The following is an 18,636-nucleotide window of genomic DNA, read 5'->3' on the forward strand; positions in this document are numbered from 1 at the left end:
CCTAAAACACCTTCTCCCTCCCCCACCTCCCTGGCCCAGGCCTCTAGCCCTAGGCCCTGGGTGGGGAAAACCAAGGGGTGGGGGTATAGAGAAAAAAATATCTGACTTCAGGTTCAAAGAAGCCTGGGAGGGACTGGGGGAAGGGGGCAGGACAATGGCCTTGGCTGGACAATCCCTGTCCCCAGAGGGGGCAGCTCTAACCCTAAACAAGTGCTCAACCCTTGAATGGGCTTGGATGGCTCCCCTGGGGACTGCTTCCTGCTCCCCAACCCCCCAGTCCCCATCCCCTCACACAGAATCCCCTTCAGAGACACTAAAAGGAGCTCCAGCAACCCCCTTCTGCAGTCCCCTCAAAGGCTGAGCCTCAGACGGGCACCAACGGCCCCCCACAGGGACCTAGGTTTCTAGTTCCTCCTTCCTCTGGGGGACTCAGGCGTCCAGCCTCATCGTGCATTCCTCCCCGAGTCTCCCAGATTGAGTGATGTGCCCACTAAGGGGCTGGCTGGCAGAAAGATGCAGAGGGGTGAAGAAGGCTGCCTGAAGCTCCCTCTCAGGGTCTGTTTTTCTGGGTCTGGCCTGAGTATCCTGAGGCTCATGCTGCTGGCCTAGTGCTTGATTCTGTTTGCAAGAGAATAGCACCAAGGAATGCCTGTCTGTGAGTGTTGACGTTTGTCTGTCTGCTTCCAAAACGCTCCCAGTGGAGGGCCTGGGGTAAGTCTGGGGGCTCCTACAGCTTTGAAGGCCAAGTCTGCACTGGGCACACTGACCTCTGTCCACTTAAGTAAGGCTTCCAGGCTCAGCCCTGCCTGGGCTTGTCTGCTGGGGTCAGCGACTCTGCCTTCTGAGGGGCTGGGTGTCCCGTGGCCAGCTGTCTTCAATCTTGGTGGCATCTGTGAGTCTTTTGACTGTGTCATGCACCCATCTCCTGTCTGTAGACTTTTCGAGCCTAATTGTATGCGTGCATTTCAATACCTGCCATAGGTCTGCCTGAAGGTCTACAAGGCAGTGGAGCTGGAGCTGTGTTCATCTCTCAGCCTCTACTGCTCAAAAGGCAGGTAGCTTATGGGGCCTAGTGGGGGTGGGAGGAACAGGCTTCAGAACCGGAGGGGGCCCCTGCCCAGCCATCTCAACCCCCAGGACAGAGCCATTCACGGCACCTTTGTCATGCATCTCTCTGCTGTCTGCCAAGAAGACAGCCTTCCAGAGGAGGGGGAGGAGCAGGCCTGGGATTTGGCTGGAATCTCCACACCAGTGTTTCTCAGCTTGCCATTGTCCAGGTTCCCCAAAACTGCTCTCCCCAAGCCAGTCAAGAGTGTCCCTGCTGCCCATTTTCCTAGTGGCTCCTAAAACACCTTCCTCAATTTCCCCACTCAACACCACCCTTGTTTTTAAATTACAATTCGTACTGTAGGTGATGTGTTTCTGGCCTATTCCCGAGAGGGACGCAGACAAGGGGTGGGTGCCTGGGTCCCTGGCTGCCTTGTAGCTGGATATGAGACGGGTCAGCCTCTGCATGCCTGGAGTCCTAGCCGGCCCCCTGCTGGGGAGCTCATGGCTGATCGGAGGTTGGGGCATGTGTTCCTTCCTTCTCACTGTCCTGTTACATCTGAAGGGTAGGTGGTTTCACTTCTACTAAGGCCAGCTCTCTGAGGCCCTGACCAGTTCTGAGGGCCACCACTGGGCCTGGAGGAATCTGGAAGTCAGGATGAGTCATCAGAACTGGTCCCATGACTCCCTGGGTCTTAGAATGTCACCATAAACAGATACTTCACACACACAACTTTATTTTTTTTTAATTTTTAAAATTTTTGAGATAGAGTGTCATTCTGTCACCCAGGCTGGAGTGCAGTGCTGTAATCTCGGCTCACCGCAATCTCTCCCTCCTGGGTTCAAGCAATTCTCCTGTCCCAGCCTGCCGAGCAACTGGGATTACAACCATGCACACCGAGCCCAGCTAATTTTTTGTATTTTTAGGGGAGATGGGATTTCACCATGTTGGCTATGCCGGTCTCGAACTCACGACCTCAGGTGGTCTGCCTGCCTTGGCCTCCCAAAGTGCTGGGATCACAGGCGTGAGCCACCACACCCAGCCATGCACACCTTTATTATTGCAGTACAATGTCAAGACTCTTCACAGAGCACTGCCAGGAGACCCAGATGATGTACACCTCTCCCCACCAGGTGTGGAGGCCGGCATGGCTGGGTGGGGAGAATTGAAAGGAGCAGACTTGCTGCTGTCAGCCCAGCCTTCCTTCCCGTCACTCGGAGATGGGGTGCCGTTTGGTTGAGAAACCAGCTGAAAAAACTCAGTTGGGCCCAATGGAGACTTCTCGACCAGGTCTAGAAAACCACTTATTTTGACATCTGAGGTTTGTCTATCTGAAGGCAAAAGAAAGGGAAGAAATGGAGGGCTGAGTGAGGGTTCAGGCTTGGCCCACCTTGGGAGATGATCCCCCTTAACAACAATTTAGACAGATTCCTTTGCTCACTGTGAACCAAATCCCCTCTTCTCAACAACGGACCCTCTGATCTCCTCCATGAGATGTGCAAAGTGAGGTCGTCTTTTCTTTTTTTTTTAATTAAGACAGGGTTTCACCATGTTGGCCAGGCTGGTCTTGAACTCCTGACCTCAGGTGATCCACCCACCTTGGCCTCCCAAAGTGCTGGGATTACAGGCTGAGCCACCGTGCCCGGCCCTGAGGTCATCTTATCCCAAAGACACTCTTACCTCAAACAGAGGAATCAGCTCTCTGGTTGTAGCCTGCAGGGTGTCAGAGGTGAGAGCAAGAGAGGTGGATGAGCTGGGAAAAGTGGGGAACAAACTAGGAGGCCAAGGACCATGTTCTAAGTCCTGGCTCTGATTCCCCGGCTAATGGTACCTCCCCCGTCTATGCCTCAGTTTCCTCACCTAGTAAAGAGGATTTGAACTAAATGAACTCTAAATTTCCTTCCAACTCAGACATAAAATTGTTGCCCCACTCTCATATGCCCTCCCATCTACCCAGCCCACTTACTTGACATGGGAATGTAGACGTCTCTCTGCATACCTGTGAAGAGAAATGGGGGTGGGACAGGTGGGAGTGCTGTTCAATGAGATTTTGGCACAGACCTCCCTGTACCCACCACCTACCTCCAAGAAGCCTTCCTGGGAAATCTTGGAGGGTTTCCCCTGAAGTTTGGTCAAGAGATATAGGAGGAGGCCAGGCTGGGAGTGGTGGCTAATGCCTATAATCCCAGCACTTTGGAGGCTGAGGTAGGCAGATCACTTGAGGTCAAGAGTTTGAGACCAGCCTGGCCAACATGGTGAAACCCCAACTCTACTAAAAATACAAAAATATTGTCGTATTTTTTTGCATGTGGTGGTGCATGCGTGTAATCCCAGCTACTCAGGAGGCTGAGGCACAAGAATCTCTTGAACCCGGGCAGCAGAGGTTGCAATGAACTGAGATCAAGCCACTGCACTCCAGTCTGGGCAACAGAACAAGACTCTAACAAAAAAAAAAAATGCTGGCTGGTCGCAGTAGCTTACAACTGTAATCCCAGCACTTGGGGAGGCCAAGGCAGGTGGATCATGAGGTCAGGAGATCAAGAGCATCCTGGCCAACATGGTGAAACCCCATCTCTAAAAAAAAGGAAAAAAAAGAGAGAGATAGGAGGGGTTTGGGAGCCTGGTTTGATTTGGTTTTCATTGCTTGGATGTTTATAAGAAACATACTTCAGGCTGAGCGTGGTGGCTGTAATCCCTGTAAAGTGCTGTAATTCTAGCACTTTCGGAGGTTGAGGCAGGTGGATCACGAGGTTGGGAGTTCGAAATGAGCCTGGCCAACATGGTGAAAACCCATCTCTACTAAAAATACAAAAATTGATCAGCCATCTCATGTGAAATTCATGTAAAAAAAAAAGAAAAAAAAATATATAAAAATTATCTGGGCATGGTGGTGGGTGCCTGTAATCCCAGCTACTCGGAAGGCTGAGGCAGTAGAATCACCTGAACCCGGGACGGGAAGGTTGCAGTGAGGTGAGATCATGCCATTGCACTCCAGCCTGGGTGACAAAGTGAGGCTGTGTCTCAAAAAAAAGAAAAAAAAAGAAACATATTTCAGGAGGCAAAACTTCTCATGGGTAAGATGTGGGAGGAAGGAGACAAAGAGAGAGAGAGAAACAAAGACAGAGAGAGATGGACCCAATGTGTGTATATATTGGGAGGAGGCAACCCAGGTCAGCTAGAGAGGAAACAGGACTGCTAACCCACTCCCTTCTCTTTTCAATATTCCCTAGGCTGCTCTTCTTGAAATTTCTTTTCTCAAACCTCAGTCTCCCAGAGAGAGAGATGTCCAATGTTTAAGGTTGCTTCCAGCTCTAATATACAGAGCATACCTGCTGTCCTGCTCTTTCTCCACTTCTTCCAGAGGAAGGCACTGGCAGCTCCCACAGCAACCACTGCAGAAGCCAGGAGCCCACAGAAGATCCAGACTGGGGGGTGTTTTGTGTGGGGAGGCTCTGAAAGGCAAGAGGGTATGTGGGTCTCTGTCAGACCAGCTGTGCTCCCTACCTTTGCTGCATGCCTCTGAACCCTAGCTGCTCATCTGAGGGTAAACAGAGACTCAGCATCAGCCTGGCATATCACCACAGAGGAGAGCCCACGCTCATGTCAAAGGGATCACAGCAGACTGCTGGCTCTGAGCAGCACCTTGCCCCCAGGGGCAAGTGTCTTAGGGCCCCAGGGACTCGGAGGCTGGGGCAGCCCATCCCTCTGCTAAGTTAGCTGGACACTGGAGGATAGAAGTCAAGGACCTATGGGCTCCTCTCCAGGGGCTTTGCAGAGAGTCCCATGCACCAAGGGGATTGGTGGGACAGGGAAAAGTGGCAAAGGAGACCTCAAGACCTCCTAGACAAACTGGCTGCCTCTGGTCTTATCAAGCTGCCGTACATCCTCCACACCAGGGTCGGGGCCACCATTAGGCACCATTCCACTGTGTTCCATGGTGACTGTAGGTGATGCCCCACCCTGAGACACTTGAGTGCTCAGCCCTGGGTCAGAACTTGAACACCAAGTGGAAAAAGGGCTGACCAAGCATGTGAGAGATGGAAAGTGCAGTGGCTTGGATGGTCAGCAACAGAACTGCGTTCATTTAGGACATGGGTACCGAAATGGAGTTTTGAAGGCTGGCGGAGGGGCCTGCACTCTGTCCCTCCCACAGTGCCCTCAGCTCCTCCACCTTCTCCACACTGATCAGTCCGTACCTATCACAGCTACGGTGGGCCATGGTCCCACCCCAGCTTCCAGGTACTTCCAGAGAGGGTAGATGCAGCTCTGGGTCAGGAAGGATTGCTCCCTTCCCTTCTCCCTTTCTGCAGCTCTGCTTGGTTCTGGTTGGCTTTTGCTGGCGTTGAAAGACTCAAGTGTGCTAAGAAGGAAGTCCTGGCCATCATAGTTGTAGTGCCAGTGTCCCCAGCTGCTCTGGTTCCCCAACAACTCACAGACCACTGTGGTCTGGAGGGTGTGTGACTCTGAAAAGCCAAAATCCCAGAACTCCAAAGTTACAAGAGGGTAAAACAGTGGCTCTCTCCACTTCTATTCCTACCTCCTCCCAAAATGCCTGAAATTCCCTTCTCCAACTGATAAACCTTCACTCATTCTCTAAGACATATCTTCTCTGTCATGTACATCCCCACCAAAGTCACGCTGCACCCACCCTCTCTCCCCTGCAGCAAACGGCTCCCTCCCATGTACCCAGCACGCACTGTTCAGCCACAGTTCCTCCTTCCATATACACCCACCCACCCTGCTGAAGGCCCAACACAGGGCCTCACCGCAGCCTCCGCCCTGATCTAAATGCCAGCCACGGGCTAGATGCCCATGGCAAATATAATTGAACCTCTCCAAGCCTTGCTTTCTTTCCTCATTTGGCAACTGGAGATAATCAGAGTCTCTACCAGAGGAGTAAAGATTACATGAGATAATCCTTGCCAGTGTTAATGTAGGACCTACCAACAAGAATTCAAGGGCTAGGCATGGTGGCTCAGCCTGTAATCCCAGCACTTTGGGAGGCCGAGGCGGTGGATCACGAGGTCAAGAAGTCGAGACCATCTGGTCAACAAGGTGAAACCCCATCTCTACTAAAAATACAAAAATTAGCTGGGCATGGTGGCGCACACCTGTAGTCCCAGCTACTCGGGAGGCTGAGGCAGGAGAATTGCTTGAACCCAGGAGGCGGAGGTTGCAGTGAGCTGAGATCACGCCATTGCACTCCAGCCTGGGTAACAAGAGCGAAACTCCGTCTCCAAAAAAAAAAAAAAAAAAAGTAGCTGCTATTGTAAGGTATGTTATTGGTAACAGCAAAATAAACAGCACTTATTAGGCTCAAATGTTTGCTAGATGAAAAGAAAATCATATTGGTTAGAAATATATTTTGCTCAGGTCACCAGGGTTCTTATTAACTACTGGTGGTGGTGGCAGGTGACTGTCACAAAAAGGCCAGTTTTTCCCATTTCCTGGATTTGAGAAAATTGGGTAAGATTTTTTCACCTGGCTGGGCATGGTGGCTCATGCCTGTAATCCCAGCACTTTGGGTGGTTGAGGCAGGGGGATCACAAGGTCAGGAGTTTGAGATCAGCCTGGCCATCATGGTGAAACCCAGTCTCTACTAAAAATCTAAAAATTACCCAGGCATGATGGTGGGTGCCTGTAATCCCAGCTACTGGGGAGGCTGAGACAGGCGAATCGCTTGAACTTGGGAGGTGGAGGTTGCAGTGGGCAGAGGTTGTAGTGAGCCAACATCACGCCACTGCACTCCAACCTGGGAAACAAGAACAAAACTCTGTCTCAGAAAGAAAAAAAAATTTTTTTTCACCTGAAGAGAAGGCTTCGGAGTTTGACAGTGGCTTTTATCTTAGAGACCTATTCCTTGACGTGGGGAAAGGGTGAGAGTCTTATACTTCTGTCCTACCCTTGCTAATACCTAAGACCCAGTCCTTTTGGTACCACTGGTTACATAAAACAAGGTTTGAGTCAGAGATGAATTCTCCCAGGCAGGAGGAGATAGCATTAGGATGTCAAGGAAGCAGGGTGGTATCCAGAGTGCCTAGCACAGTGCCCCGTGCAGAGCTGAATGCATCTTAGCTGAACGATAACGAACGCAGCTGTACATCTTCAGGCCTCCATTGAGCTCTTCTCTCTTTCCTGCCTCCTCCTGAGCCCCCAAGCCCACCTTGGCTCTGGTTGTTGTGTGCCATGATGCTCCTCAGGATGGTGACAAGGTGCTGGGCTCTGGCCTTCAGTCTGAGAACCAGCTTTTCCCAAGCTCTTGGGTCCCTGGCCTGAGCCCAGGATGTGCGGGGCTCTGCCCACCTGCCCTCCTTGCAGCACCATAAGAAAGGCTGGTCATCCAGGTAGCCTGAGACTTCATAAGGGATTTGCCCAGGGCTGGGCTGGGAAAGAGCAATGAAGTCATAGCGCAGAGAGTGGGTTGCTGAGGAAAAGAGAATGATGGGAAAGAGTTATTCTCCAACAAGAGTCTTGCCTAGGAGATACTAGAGGTGCCCATGTGGTGAGGCTGAGTGACCGTTTTTGAGGGCACCAAAGGGGAATGCAGACTCAACAATGGGAAGAGCAAGAGCACCTCCTGTTTCCCTGCAGGGCCTCATCTAGGCCTCATCTTGTTTTAAATAGTAATGACTCCCATATCTCTACATCCCTGCTCTTCACATTGGTATATCCAACTACCTGTTGGCCATCTGGACCTAGGGTTCCATATGGCCTCAAATCTGACACATCCCAAACTGAGCATTTCCTCTTGGCCCTGGCCATGGAACAACCTGCTTCTCATCCTGTACTTCTGGTGGGTGGCATCATCCTCTCACTCGCCTGCTTACTCAAGCCATAACTAGGTTGAGGTGTGGGCAACCACCTGATGTCATGTACTCTCCTGGGACAATAGCATGAAGCTATCTGAGAGGTCGTGGAACAAAAAAGCTCATGAATCAAATTTAAATGCTCAGTTCTGAGAATCAGGAGGCAAGTGCTGGGGTAGGTCAACACAGGGGAGAGAGAGAGCCACCACACCTGGCCTATTTTTATTTTTTTGAGACAGGGTCTGGCTTTATCACCCAGGCTAGTGTGTAGCAGCAGCAAGATCTCGGATCACTGTAACCTCCACTTCCTGGTCTCAAGTGATCCTCCCACCTCTGCTCCTGAGTAGCTGAGACTGCAGATGTGTGCCATCATACCTGGCTAATTTTCATATTTTTTGTAGAGATGGGGTTTTGCCACGTTTGCCAGGCTGGTCTCAAACTCCTCGGCTCAGGCGATCCACCCACTTCAGACTCTCAAAGTATTAGGATTACAAGGGTGAGACAGTGTGCCCAGCCTATTTTTTTGTTTTGCGGAGGCAGGAGAATCACTTGAACTGGGGAGGCAGAGGTTGCAATCCAAGAGGCAGAGGTTGCAGTGACTCCACCTGGGCAAAAGTAAAACTCCATTAAAAACAAAAAGAGGCCAGGCGTGCTGGCTCACGCGTATAATCCAAGCACTTTGGAGGCCAAGGCGGGCGGATCACATGAGGTCGGGAGTTCAAGACCAGCCTGACGAACATGGTGAAACCCCGTCTTTAAAAAATAATAATAATAGCCGGACACGGTGGCTCAAGCCTGTAATCCCAGCACTTTGGGAGGCCAAGGCGGGTGGATCACGCGAGGTCAACAGATCGAGACCATCCTGGTCAACATAGTGAAACCCTGTCTCTACTAAAAATTACAAAAAATTAGCTAGGCATGGTGGCGCGTGCCCATAATCCCAGCTACTCAGGAGGCTGAGGCAGGAGAATTGCCTGAACCCAGGAGGCGGAGGTTGCGGTGAGCTGAGATCGCGCCATTGCACTCCAGCCTGGGTAACAAGAGCGAAAACTCCATCTCAAAATAATAATAATAATACAATAAAATAAAGATGGGCCATGCGTGGTGGCTCAAATCTGTAATCCCAGCACTTTAGGAGGCTGAGGTGGGCGGATCATGAGATCAAGAGATGGAGACCATCCTAGCCAACATGGTGAAACCCCGTCTCTACTAAAAATACAAAAAAAAAATTAGTGGGGTGGGGGGGGTGCTGGGCGTGTTGGCTCACGCTTGTAATTCCAGCACTTTGGGAGGCCAAGGCCGGTGGATCGCCTGAAGTCAGGAGTTCAAGACCAGGCTGCAAAAAAAATTAGTGGGGGGGGCTGGGCGTGGTGGCTCACGCCTGTAATTCCAGCACTTTGGGAGGCCGAGGTGGGCGGATCAACTGAAATCAGGAGTTCAAGACCAGCCTGACCAACATGGTGAAACCCTGTCTCTTAAAAAAGAAAAAAATTAGGTGGGTGTGGTGGCATGCGCCTGTAGTCCCCGCTACCTGGGAGGCTGAGGCAGGAGAATTGCTTGAACCGGGGAGGCGGAGGTTGCAGCTAGCCAAGATTGCACCACTGTACTCCAGCCTAGCACCTGGCGACAGAGAGACACTGTCTCAAAAAAAAAAAAGCCAGAGTGGCATAATCTCAGCGCTTTGGGAGGCCAAGATATGCGAAACACGAGGTCAGGAGATGGACACTATCCTGGCCAACATGGTGAAACCCCATCTCTAAAAAAATATGTGGTCTTGCTATGTTTTCCAGGCCGGAATGCAGAGGCATGATCATAGCTCACTGCAGCCTGGGACTCCTGGGATCAAGTAATTTTCCCACCTTAGCCTCCTTAGTAGCTGGAACTACAGGGACATTCTACCGTACCTAGCTCAAGAATATGTCTTTTTTGGCTGGACGCGGTGGTTCACGTCTATAATCCTGGCACTTTGGGAAGCTGAGGCAGAGGGGTCACGAGGTCAGGAAATCCAGACCATCCTGGCTAACAGGGTGAAACCCCATCTCTACTAAAAATACAAGAAATTAGCTGGGCGTGGTGGCATATGTCCGTAATCCCAGCTACTTGGGAGGCTGAGGCAGGATAATTGCTTGAACCTGGGAGGCAGAGGTTGCAGTGAGGTGAGCACGCCACTGCACTCCAGCCGGGGCAATAGAGACTCCATCTTAAAATAATAAGGCCGGGCATGGTGGCTCAAGCCTGTAATCCCAGAACTTTGAGAGGCTGAGGCGGGTGGATCACAAGGTCAAGAGATCAAGACCATCCTGGTCAACATGGTGAAACCCCGCCTCTACTAAAAAAACAAAAATTTAGCTGGGCATGCTGGCGCGTGCCTATAATCGCAGCTACTCAGGAGGCTGAGGCAGGAGAATTGCCTGAACCCAGGAGGCGGAGGTTGCGGTGAGCCAAGATTGCGCCATTGCACTCCAGCCTGGGTAACAAGAGCGAAACTCCGTCTCAAAAAATAAATAAATAAATAATAATAATAATATTCTTGAGACACATGTGATGTAAGATGAGTATTTGTTGCTAAGATCTCTCAAACTCTGCAGTAGGTCTGTGCTGTCCTATATGGTAGCCATTAGCCACATGCAGCAACTGAGCATGTGAAATGTGGCTAGTCCAAATTCAAATGTGCTCCTAAGTGCAAGACACACATGAGATTTCAAAGAAATCCCAGCTACCCAGCTACTCCCGGTGAGCCAAGATTGCACCACTGTACTACAACCTGGGCAACAGAGCAAGACTGTCTCAGAACAAACAAACAAAAAACATATATATATATACACACATACACACACACACCACATATACACACACATATATAAATTAGCTGAGTGTGGTGGAAGACGCCTATAGCCCAGCTACTCGGTTGGGAGGCTGAGGCAGGAGAATCGATTGAATCCAGGAGGCAGAGGTTACAGTGATCTAAAAAAAAAAAAAAAAAAAAAAAGGCTAGCCACCATGCCCAGCTAATTTTTTTGCACTTTTAGTAGACACATGGTTTCACCATATTGGCCAGGCTCCTGACCTTGCGATCCACCCACTTTGGCCTCCCACAGTGTTGGCATTACAGGATTACAGGCGTGAGCCACCATGCCCCGCCTATTTTTGTTGTTTTGTTTTATTACAGACGGGGTCTTGCTATGTTGCCCAGGCTGGAATGCAGTGGCTATTCACAGGCGTGATCCCACTCCTTAGGCAACATCGTGGTCCTGCCCTTCTGGAAGGTTACCATATGGATGCTGAACTTAGTGCGGACACCCAATCAGCAAAGTGAACTACAACCCAGAACTCCTGGGCTCAAGGGATCCTCCAGCCTCAGCCTTCCAAGTAGCTGGGACTACAGGCCACACCACTATGCCCGGCATTTTTTTTTTCTTTTTCTGAGACAGAGTCTTGCTCTGTTGGCCAGGCTGGAGTGCAGTGGTGCCATAACGTGTCACCACAAACTTCACTGCCGCCCCAGGCTAATTTTTTTTTTTTTTTTTTGTATTTTTAGTAGGGGTGAGGTTTCACCATGTGGGCCACCACTGGTTTCAAAATCCTGACCTCAAGTGATCCGCCAGCCTTGGCCTCCCAAAGTGCTAGGATTACAGGCGTGAGCCACCAGGCCCAGCCAAGAATCTGTTTATTTGTTTATTTTTTTTATTTTTTATTTTTATTTTTATTTTTTCTTGAGATGGAGTTTCGCTCTTGTTGCCCAGGCTGGAGTGCAATGGCGTGATCTCGGCTGACCGCAACCTCTGCCTCCTGGGTTCAGGCAATTCTCCTGTCTCAGCCTTCCAAGTAGCTGGGATTACAGGCATGTGCCACCATGCCCGGCTAATTTTTTGTATTTAGTAGAGACAGGGTTTCACCTAGTTGACCAGGATGGTCTCGATCTCTTGACCTCGTGATCCACCCGCCTCAGCCTCCCAAAGTGCTGGGATTACAGGCGTGAGCCACCGTGCCCGGCCCTGTTTATTTTTTTTAGATGGTGTTTCACTCTTGTTGCCCAGGCTGGAGTTTAATGGCACAATATCATCTCACCACAACCTCAGCCTCCTGGGTTCAAGTGATTCTCCTGCCTCTGGGATTACAGGCGTGCATCACCATGCCTGGCTAATTTTGTATTTTTAGTAGAGACGGGGTTTCTCTATATTGGTCAGGTTGGTCTCGGACTCCCGACCTCAGGTGATCCACCTACCTCGGCCTCCCAAAGTGCTGGGATTACAGGCGTGAGCCACCGTGCCCAACCACAAATCTGTATTTTCTTTTCTTTTTATTTTTTAAATAGAGACGGGGTCTCGCTATGTTGCCCAGCTGGAATGCAGTGGCTATTCACAGACGCGATCCCACTACTGATCAGCACAGGAGTTTTGACCTGCTCCGTTTCCGACCTGGGCCGGTTCACCCCTCCTTAGGCAACCTGGTGGTCCCCTGCTCCCAGGAGGTCACCATATTGATGCCGAACCTACTGCGGACACCCGATCAGCATAGCGCACTACAGCCCAGAACTCCGGGGCTCAAGCAATCATCCAGCCTCAGCCTCCCGAGTAGCTGGGACTACAGGCACGCGTTACCGCGCCCGGCACGAATCTGTATTTTTTTTTTTTGAGAAGGAGTTTCGCTCTTGTTACCCAGGCTAGAGCACAATGGCGTGATCTCGGCTCACCGCAACTTCCGCCTCCTGGGTTCAAGCAATTCTCCCGCCTCAGCCTCCTGAGTAGCTGGGATTACAGGCACGCACCGCCATGCCCAGCTAGTTTTTTGTATTTTTAGTAGAGACAGGGTTTCACCATGTTGACCAGGATGGTCTCGATCTCTTGACCTCGTGATCCACCAGCCTCGGCCTCACAAAGTGCTGGGATTACAGGCTTGAGCCACCGCACCCAGCCACGAATCTGTATTTTTAACAATCACCTCAGATGATTCTTTTAAGAAATACTACCTTGGACAAGGTTTTAACTCTGAGCCTCACATTCCTCATATGTGAGAAAATCACACCAGTTTTAGGGGATTGGCGGTCATACCAAAAAACATAGCTGGTAGTAATGTTAAAATGTATTTTTAACAGCCGGGCGCAGTTAAAAACAGCAATAAGTCGGGAGATAAAAGCCGCTAAAAAAAAAAAAAAAACAAAAAACAAAAAATAGCGATAAGGGGAAACCCCATCTCTACTAAAAGATACAAAAATTAGTTGGGCGTGGTAGTGCAGGCCTGTAATCCCAGCTACTCAGGAGGTTGAGACAGGAGAATCACTTGAATCCGGGAGGCGGAAGTTGCGGTGAGCCGAGATTACACCATTGCACTCCAGCTGGGCAACAGAGACTCCGTCTCTAAATACACACACACACACAGCCATCATTGGTACTTTTTCTTTCTTTTTTTGGTTTTTGATACTGAGTTTCACTCTTGTTGCCGAGGCTGGAGTACAATGGCATGATCTTGGCTGACCGTAACCTCTGCCTCCGGGGTTCAAGCGATTCTCCTGCCTCAGCTTCCCAAGTAGCTGGGATTACAGGCATGCGCCACCACGCCTGGCTAATTTTGTATTTTTAGTAGAGACAATGTTTCTCCATGTTGATCAGGTTGGTCTTGAACTCCCAACCTCAGGTGATCCGGCCTCCTTGGCCTCCCAAAGTGCTGGGATCACAGGTGTGAGCCACCACAACGCCCAGCTTCTCGTTGTTTTTTTTCTTTTTGAGACAGGGTCTCACTCTGTCACCCACGTTGGAGGGCAGTGGCACAATCATGAGGTCACTGCAACCTCTGCCTCATGGGCTCAAGCGATCCTCCCACCTCAGTCTCCAGAGTAACTGGGACTACAGGCATGCACCACCAAGCCTGGCTAATTTTTTTTGTATTTTCTGTATTGACAGGTTTTCACCATGTTGCCCAGGCTGGTCTCAAACTCCCGAGCTCAAGCAATCCGCCCATCTTGGCCTTCCAAAGTCCTGTGATTACTGGCCAAGTTTAAGCTTAAATTGGAGATATGGGAGAATTGCTTACCAGAGGCAACCAGTTTCAGAGGAAGCCCTACCCCCTACTCCTGACCTTATCTCACAATCTCCATCGTCCCAGACCTCCCTGGGCTCCAGAAAGCACTCCCAAGGAGCCTGATAAAGGCCACAGTTTGGGGAAAGTTATGACTCAGGAAGGGGAGAGGTGCTACATAATTAAGTCCCCATAAGACTCAGCAGCAGCGTGAGGCATCGTCAGGCCTACAGTGGTGGTCGTGGTGGCATCCGGCCTCAGTTTCCCTCGAGGACGGGACTCTCGCTGAAAGGCGGGGGTGGGGGGTGGGGGTGGGGGGTGGGAGGTGGGGAGGGGGGACGGGGGTCAGGCGCCGTGGGGGAGGGGCACACTTAGCAGCTATGGAGGGCGGAGCAGAGCCCTGCACTCACTGGCCTGACTTCCCGAACGAGCCGTTTCCAGCAAGCACAGCAGTAGGACGAGGGTGTGCAAGAGGGCGGGCCACCGCGGGTAGTGCTTCTCGCTGAGCTGCAGCTCCTCAGCAACCAGTTCCGCAGACATCACAGGCCGAGCTCCCACCCGGCGTAGTCCTGCGCTGCTCCAAGCTGCGCGTATGGGGAGGCTCCCATTGGACCGAAGCTGCTATGGAGGCGGGACTTTCCCTTTTCCTTGAACTCTATTGGGTTAAGTCTAGTCCGAGACAGGAGTCTCTTCTTTGCAAGGGGAGGGGGTGATTTGGCTCACCTATACTTAGAATTTGGCCTTTGGGGCCCGGCGCGCTGGCTTAACGCCTGTTACGCCAGCACTTTCGGAGGCCCGAGGGTGGGCAGAGGTGGATTACTTAAGGTTAGGAGTTCTCAAGACCAGCCTGGTCAACATGATGAAACCCCATCGCTACTAAAAATATAAAACTGAACCTGGTGTGGTGGCAGGAGACTGTAATCCCAGCTACTTTGGAGGCTGAGGCAGGAGAATCGCTTGAACCTGGGAAGCGGAGGTTGCGGTCAGCCGAGACCTTGCCACTGCACTCCAGCCTGAGCAACAGAGTGAGACTCCGTCTTGGGGTTGGGGGAAGAAGAATTTGGGGTTTGGCCGGGCTCGGTAATCCCAGCACTTCGGGATGCCGAGGTGGGCGGATCACCTGAGGTCGGCAGTTGGAGACCAATTGATGAAACCCCGTCTCTACTAAAAATACAAAAATTATATGGGCATGGTGGCGCATGTCTGTAATCCCAGCTACTCGGGAGGCTGAGGCAAGAGAATCACTTGAATCCGGGAGGTGGAGATTGCACTGGGCCGAGATCGCGCCATTGCACTCCAGCCTTGGCAACAGGGAAGACTGTATCCGACCCCCACCCCCCAAAAAAAGAAAAGAAAAAAAAAAGAGCCGGGTACAGTGGCTCACGTCTGTAATCCCGTGTAATCCTAGCATTTTGGGAGGCTGAGGCAGGCTCAGGAGATCCAGACCATCCTGGCTAACATGGTAAAACCCTGACTCTACTAAAAAGACAAAAATTAGCTGGGTATAGTGGTGTGCATCTGTAGTCCAAACTACTAGGGAGGCTGGGGCAGGAGAATGGCTTGAACCCAGGAGTCAGAGGTTGCAGCCAGCCGAGATCGAGCCACTGCACACCCGCCTGGGCGATAGAGCAAGACTCCGTCTCAAAAAAAAGAAAGAAAAAAAGAAAAATGATGACTTTTAGGCTATCAAAGCATGGGGTGGTACCTACCTCCACAGAGTCTGTAGCCAACTGGATATGGATAACTGTTTATCAAGATACACAGCAATACAAGGATACATTCTAAGAAAAGTGGGGTTGGATATGGTGGCTGAGGTCTGTAATCCCAGCACTTTCACAGGCTGAGGCTGGGGGATCTCTTGAGCCCAGGAGTTAGACACTGCAGTGAGCTATGATCATGCCACTGCACTTCAGTCTGGACAAGAGAGTGAAGCCCGGTCTCTCATTTAAAAAAAAAAGAAAGAAAGAAAAGAAAAGAAGGTAGGCCAAGTGCAGTGACTCACACCTGTAATCACAGCACTTTGGGAGGTCGAGGCAGGTGAATCACCTGAGGTTGGGAGTTCAAGACCAGCCTGACTGACATGGAGAAACTCCATGTCTACTAAAAAATACAAAATTAGCCAGGTGCCGGGCACGGTGGCTCACGCCTATAATCCCAGCACTTTGGGAGGCCGAGGCGGGTGGATCACGAGGTCAAGAGATCAAGACCATCCTGGTCAACATGATGAAATCCCGTCTCCACTAAAAATACAAAAATTATCAGGGCATGATGGTGCACGCCTGTAGTCCTAGCTACTTGGGAGGCTGAGGCAGGAGAATTGCTTGAACCCAGGAGGCGGAGGTTGCGGTGAGCCGAGATCGCGCCATTGCACTCCAGCCTGGGTAACAAGAGCGAAACTCCGTCTCAAAAAAAAAAAAAAAAAAAAAATTAGACAGGCATGGTGGCATATACCTGTAATCCCAGCTACTTGGGAGGCCGAGGCAGGAGAATTGCTTGAACCTGGGAGGTGGAGGTTGCAGTGAGCTGAGATTTTGCCATTGCACTCCAGCCTGGGCAACAAGAGCAAAAACTTGGTCTAAAAAAAAAAAAAAAAAAGGAAAGAAAAGAAAAAGGTACATAAATTGAGAAACCCATTGTATTCTAATTTACTTAACCAGCCCCTTATTAATGAATTTTTGCCTGTTTCATTTTTGCCTTTACAGTGTTGTGACAGGTGTCTTCATACATTACTTTGCCCCTAATTCTCTCTCTTTCTCTCTCTCACTCTCTTTTTTTCCTAAGACAGTGTCTGTTCCCAGGCTTGACTCCAGTGGTGCGATCTGGACTCACTGCATCCTTTACCTCCTAAATTCAAGTGATTCTCCTGCCTCAGCCTCCTTCACAGCTGGGACTATAGGTATGTGCCACCATGCCTGACTAATTTTTTGTATTTTTAGTAGAGACAGGATTTCTGTGTTAGCCAGGATAGTCTTGATCTCCTCGTGATCTGCCCACCTCAGCCTTCCAAAGTGCTGGGATTACAGGCATGAGCCACTGTGTCTGACCATTATTTTTGTATTTTTAGTAGAGACGAGGTTGCACCCTGTTGGCTAGGCTGGTTTTGAAGTCCTGACCTCAGGTGATCCTCCCACCTCAGCCTCCTAAAGTGCTGAGATTACAGGTGTGAGCCATTGCACCTGGCCCAATTATTTTATTTTTTATTATTAACATGAAAATATTTTATTTATTTTTTCTTTAACTTTAAGTTATGGTATACATGTACAGAATGTGTAGGTTTGTTACATAGGTATACATATGCCATGGTGGTTTGCTGCACCTATCAATGTGTTATCTAGGTTTTAAGCCCCGAATGCATTAGGTATTTGACCTAATCCTCTCCTTCCGCTTGTCCCCCGCTGTATTTTATTTTTTTGAGATGGAGTCTCTCTCTGTTGCCCAGGCTGGAGTGCAGTGATGCTATCTTGGCTTACTGCAACCTCCACCTCGCAGGGTGAAGCCATTCTCTTGTCTCAGCCTCCTGAGTAGCAGGGACTACAGGCACTCACCACCACACCTGGGTGATTTTTGTATCTTTTGTAGAGATAGGGTTTCGCCATGTTTGCCAGGCTGGTCTCAAACTTCTGACCTCAAGTGATCTGCCCACCTCGGCCTCCCAAAGTGCTGGGATTACTGGCGTGAACCACCACCCCTATGAAAATATTTTCATTTTAAACAATTATTAAATTTATTAAAATTTTATTTTAAAGTTGCACTACTTACATATAGTAAAATAATCACATCTTTAGCAAATCTATCAATGAATTTTGACAAATACAACCATGTCACTCACACCCCTCTCAAGATATAGAAAGTTCCCTTTGCCCTCTTCGATTCTGCCCTACCCCTCTGTAGCCATGGATCCTGATGACTATCACTATGGAGAAGTTTTGCTGGTTTTAAAACTTTCTATAAGGCTGGGTGTGGTGGCTCATGCCTGTAATCCAAGCACTTTGGAGGCCAAGGCGGGCAGATCACCTGAGGTCGGGAGTTCAAGACCAGCCTAACCAACATGGTGAAACCCTGTCTTAAAAAAAAAAAAGAAGCCGGGCGCGGAGGCTCATGCCTGTAATCCCAACACTTTGGGAGGCTGAGGCGGGTGGATCACGAGGCCAAGAGATTGAGACCATCCTGGTCAACATGGTGAAACCCCACCTCTATTAAAAATACAAAAAATTAGCTGGGCGTAGTAGCGCGTGCCTGTAATCCCAGCTATTCGGGAGGCTGAGGCAGGAGAATTGCCTGAACCCAGGAGGCGGAGGTTGTGGTGAGCGGAGATCACGCCACTGCACTCCAGCCTGGGTAACAAGAGCGAAACTCTGTCTTAAAAAAAAAAAAACAAAATAAACAACAACAAAAAAAACCTTCCTATAAATGCATGCATAGGGTATGGCCTCGTTTGTGTTTGGCTTTTTGTATTTGGTATAATATCTATGTGATCCATCCATGTTATTGCACCATTTTTTTTGTTTTTGAGACAGAGTTTTGCTTTTGTTGCCCAGGCCGGAGTGCAATGGCTCAATCTCTGCTCTCACTGCAACCTCCACCCAGATTCAAGCAATTCTCCTCCCTCAGCCTCCCAAGTAGCTGGGATTATAGGCATGTGCCACCATGCCCAGCTGATTTTTTGTATTTTTAGTAGAGATGGGGTTTCTCCATGTTGGTCAGGCTGGTCTTGAACTCCCGACCTCAGGTGCTGGGATTCTAGGTGTGAGCCAGTGTGACCAGCTT

The 18,636-nt window shown here is 50.1% G+C and overlaps 1 protein-coding gene across 16 annotated transcripts; it reads right to left on the reverse strand.

Annotated features, from left to right (window-relative positions):
- Positions 1–1,767: 1,767 nt before the first annotated feature.
- On the reverse strand, positions 1,768–14,450 carry LOC100895482 (hereditary hemochromatosis protein homolog). 16 transcript variants are annotated; one of them, XM_035297542.3, is made up of 8 exons: positions 14,280–14,450; positions 10,711–10,818; positions 7,212–7,472; positions 5,245–5,511; positions 4,378–4,500; positions 3,015–3,047; positions 2,729–2,761; positions 1,768–2,375 (listed from the first exon to the last, which is right to left on the reverse strand). In XM_035297542.3, the coding sequence occupies exons 1-7, from the start codon at positions 14,407–14,409 to the stop codon at positions 2,730–2,732; spliced, it is 954 nt and encodes a 317-aa protein (XP_035153433.3). In that variant the 5' UTR covers positions 14,410–14,450; the 3' UTR covers positions 1,768–2,375; position 2,729. The 16 variants fall into 16 exon arrangements, with proteins under 16 accessions (XP_035153433.3, XP_035153432.3, XP_078224686.1 ...); XM_035297541.3 differs by having other exon boundaries at positions 1,768–2,379; XM_078368560.1 differs by having other exon boundaries at positions 2,729–2,801.
- Between the last annotated feature and the right edge of the window lie 4,186 nt (positions 14,451–18,636).

This window comes from Callithrix jacchus, chromosome 4, assembly GCF_049354715.1.
Source record: "Callithrix jacchus isolate 240 chromosome 4, calJac240_pri, whole genome shotgun sequence".
Lineage (NCBI taxonomy): Eukaryota > Metazoa > Chordata > Mammalia > Primates > Cebidae > Callithrix > Callithrix jacchus.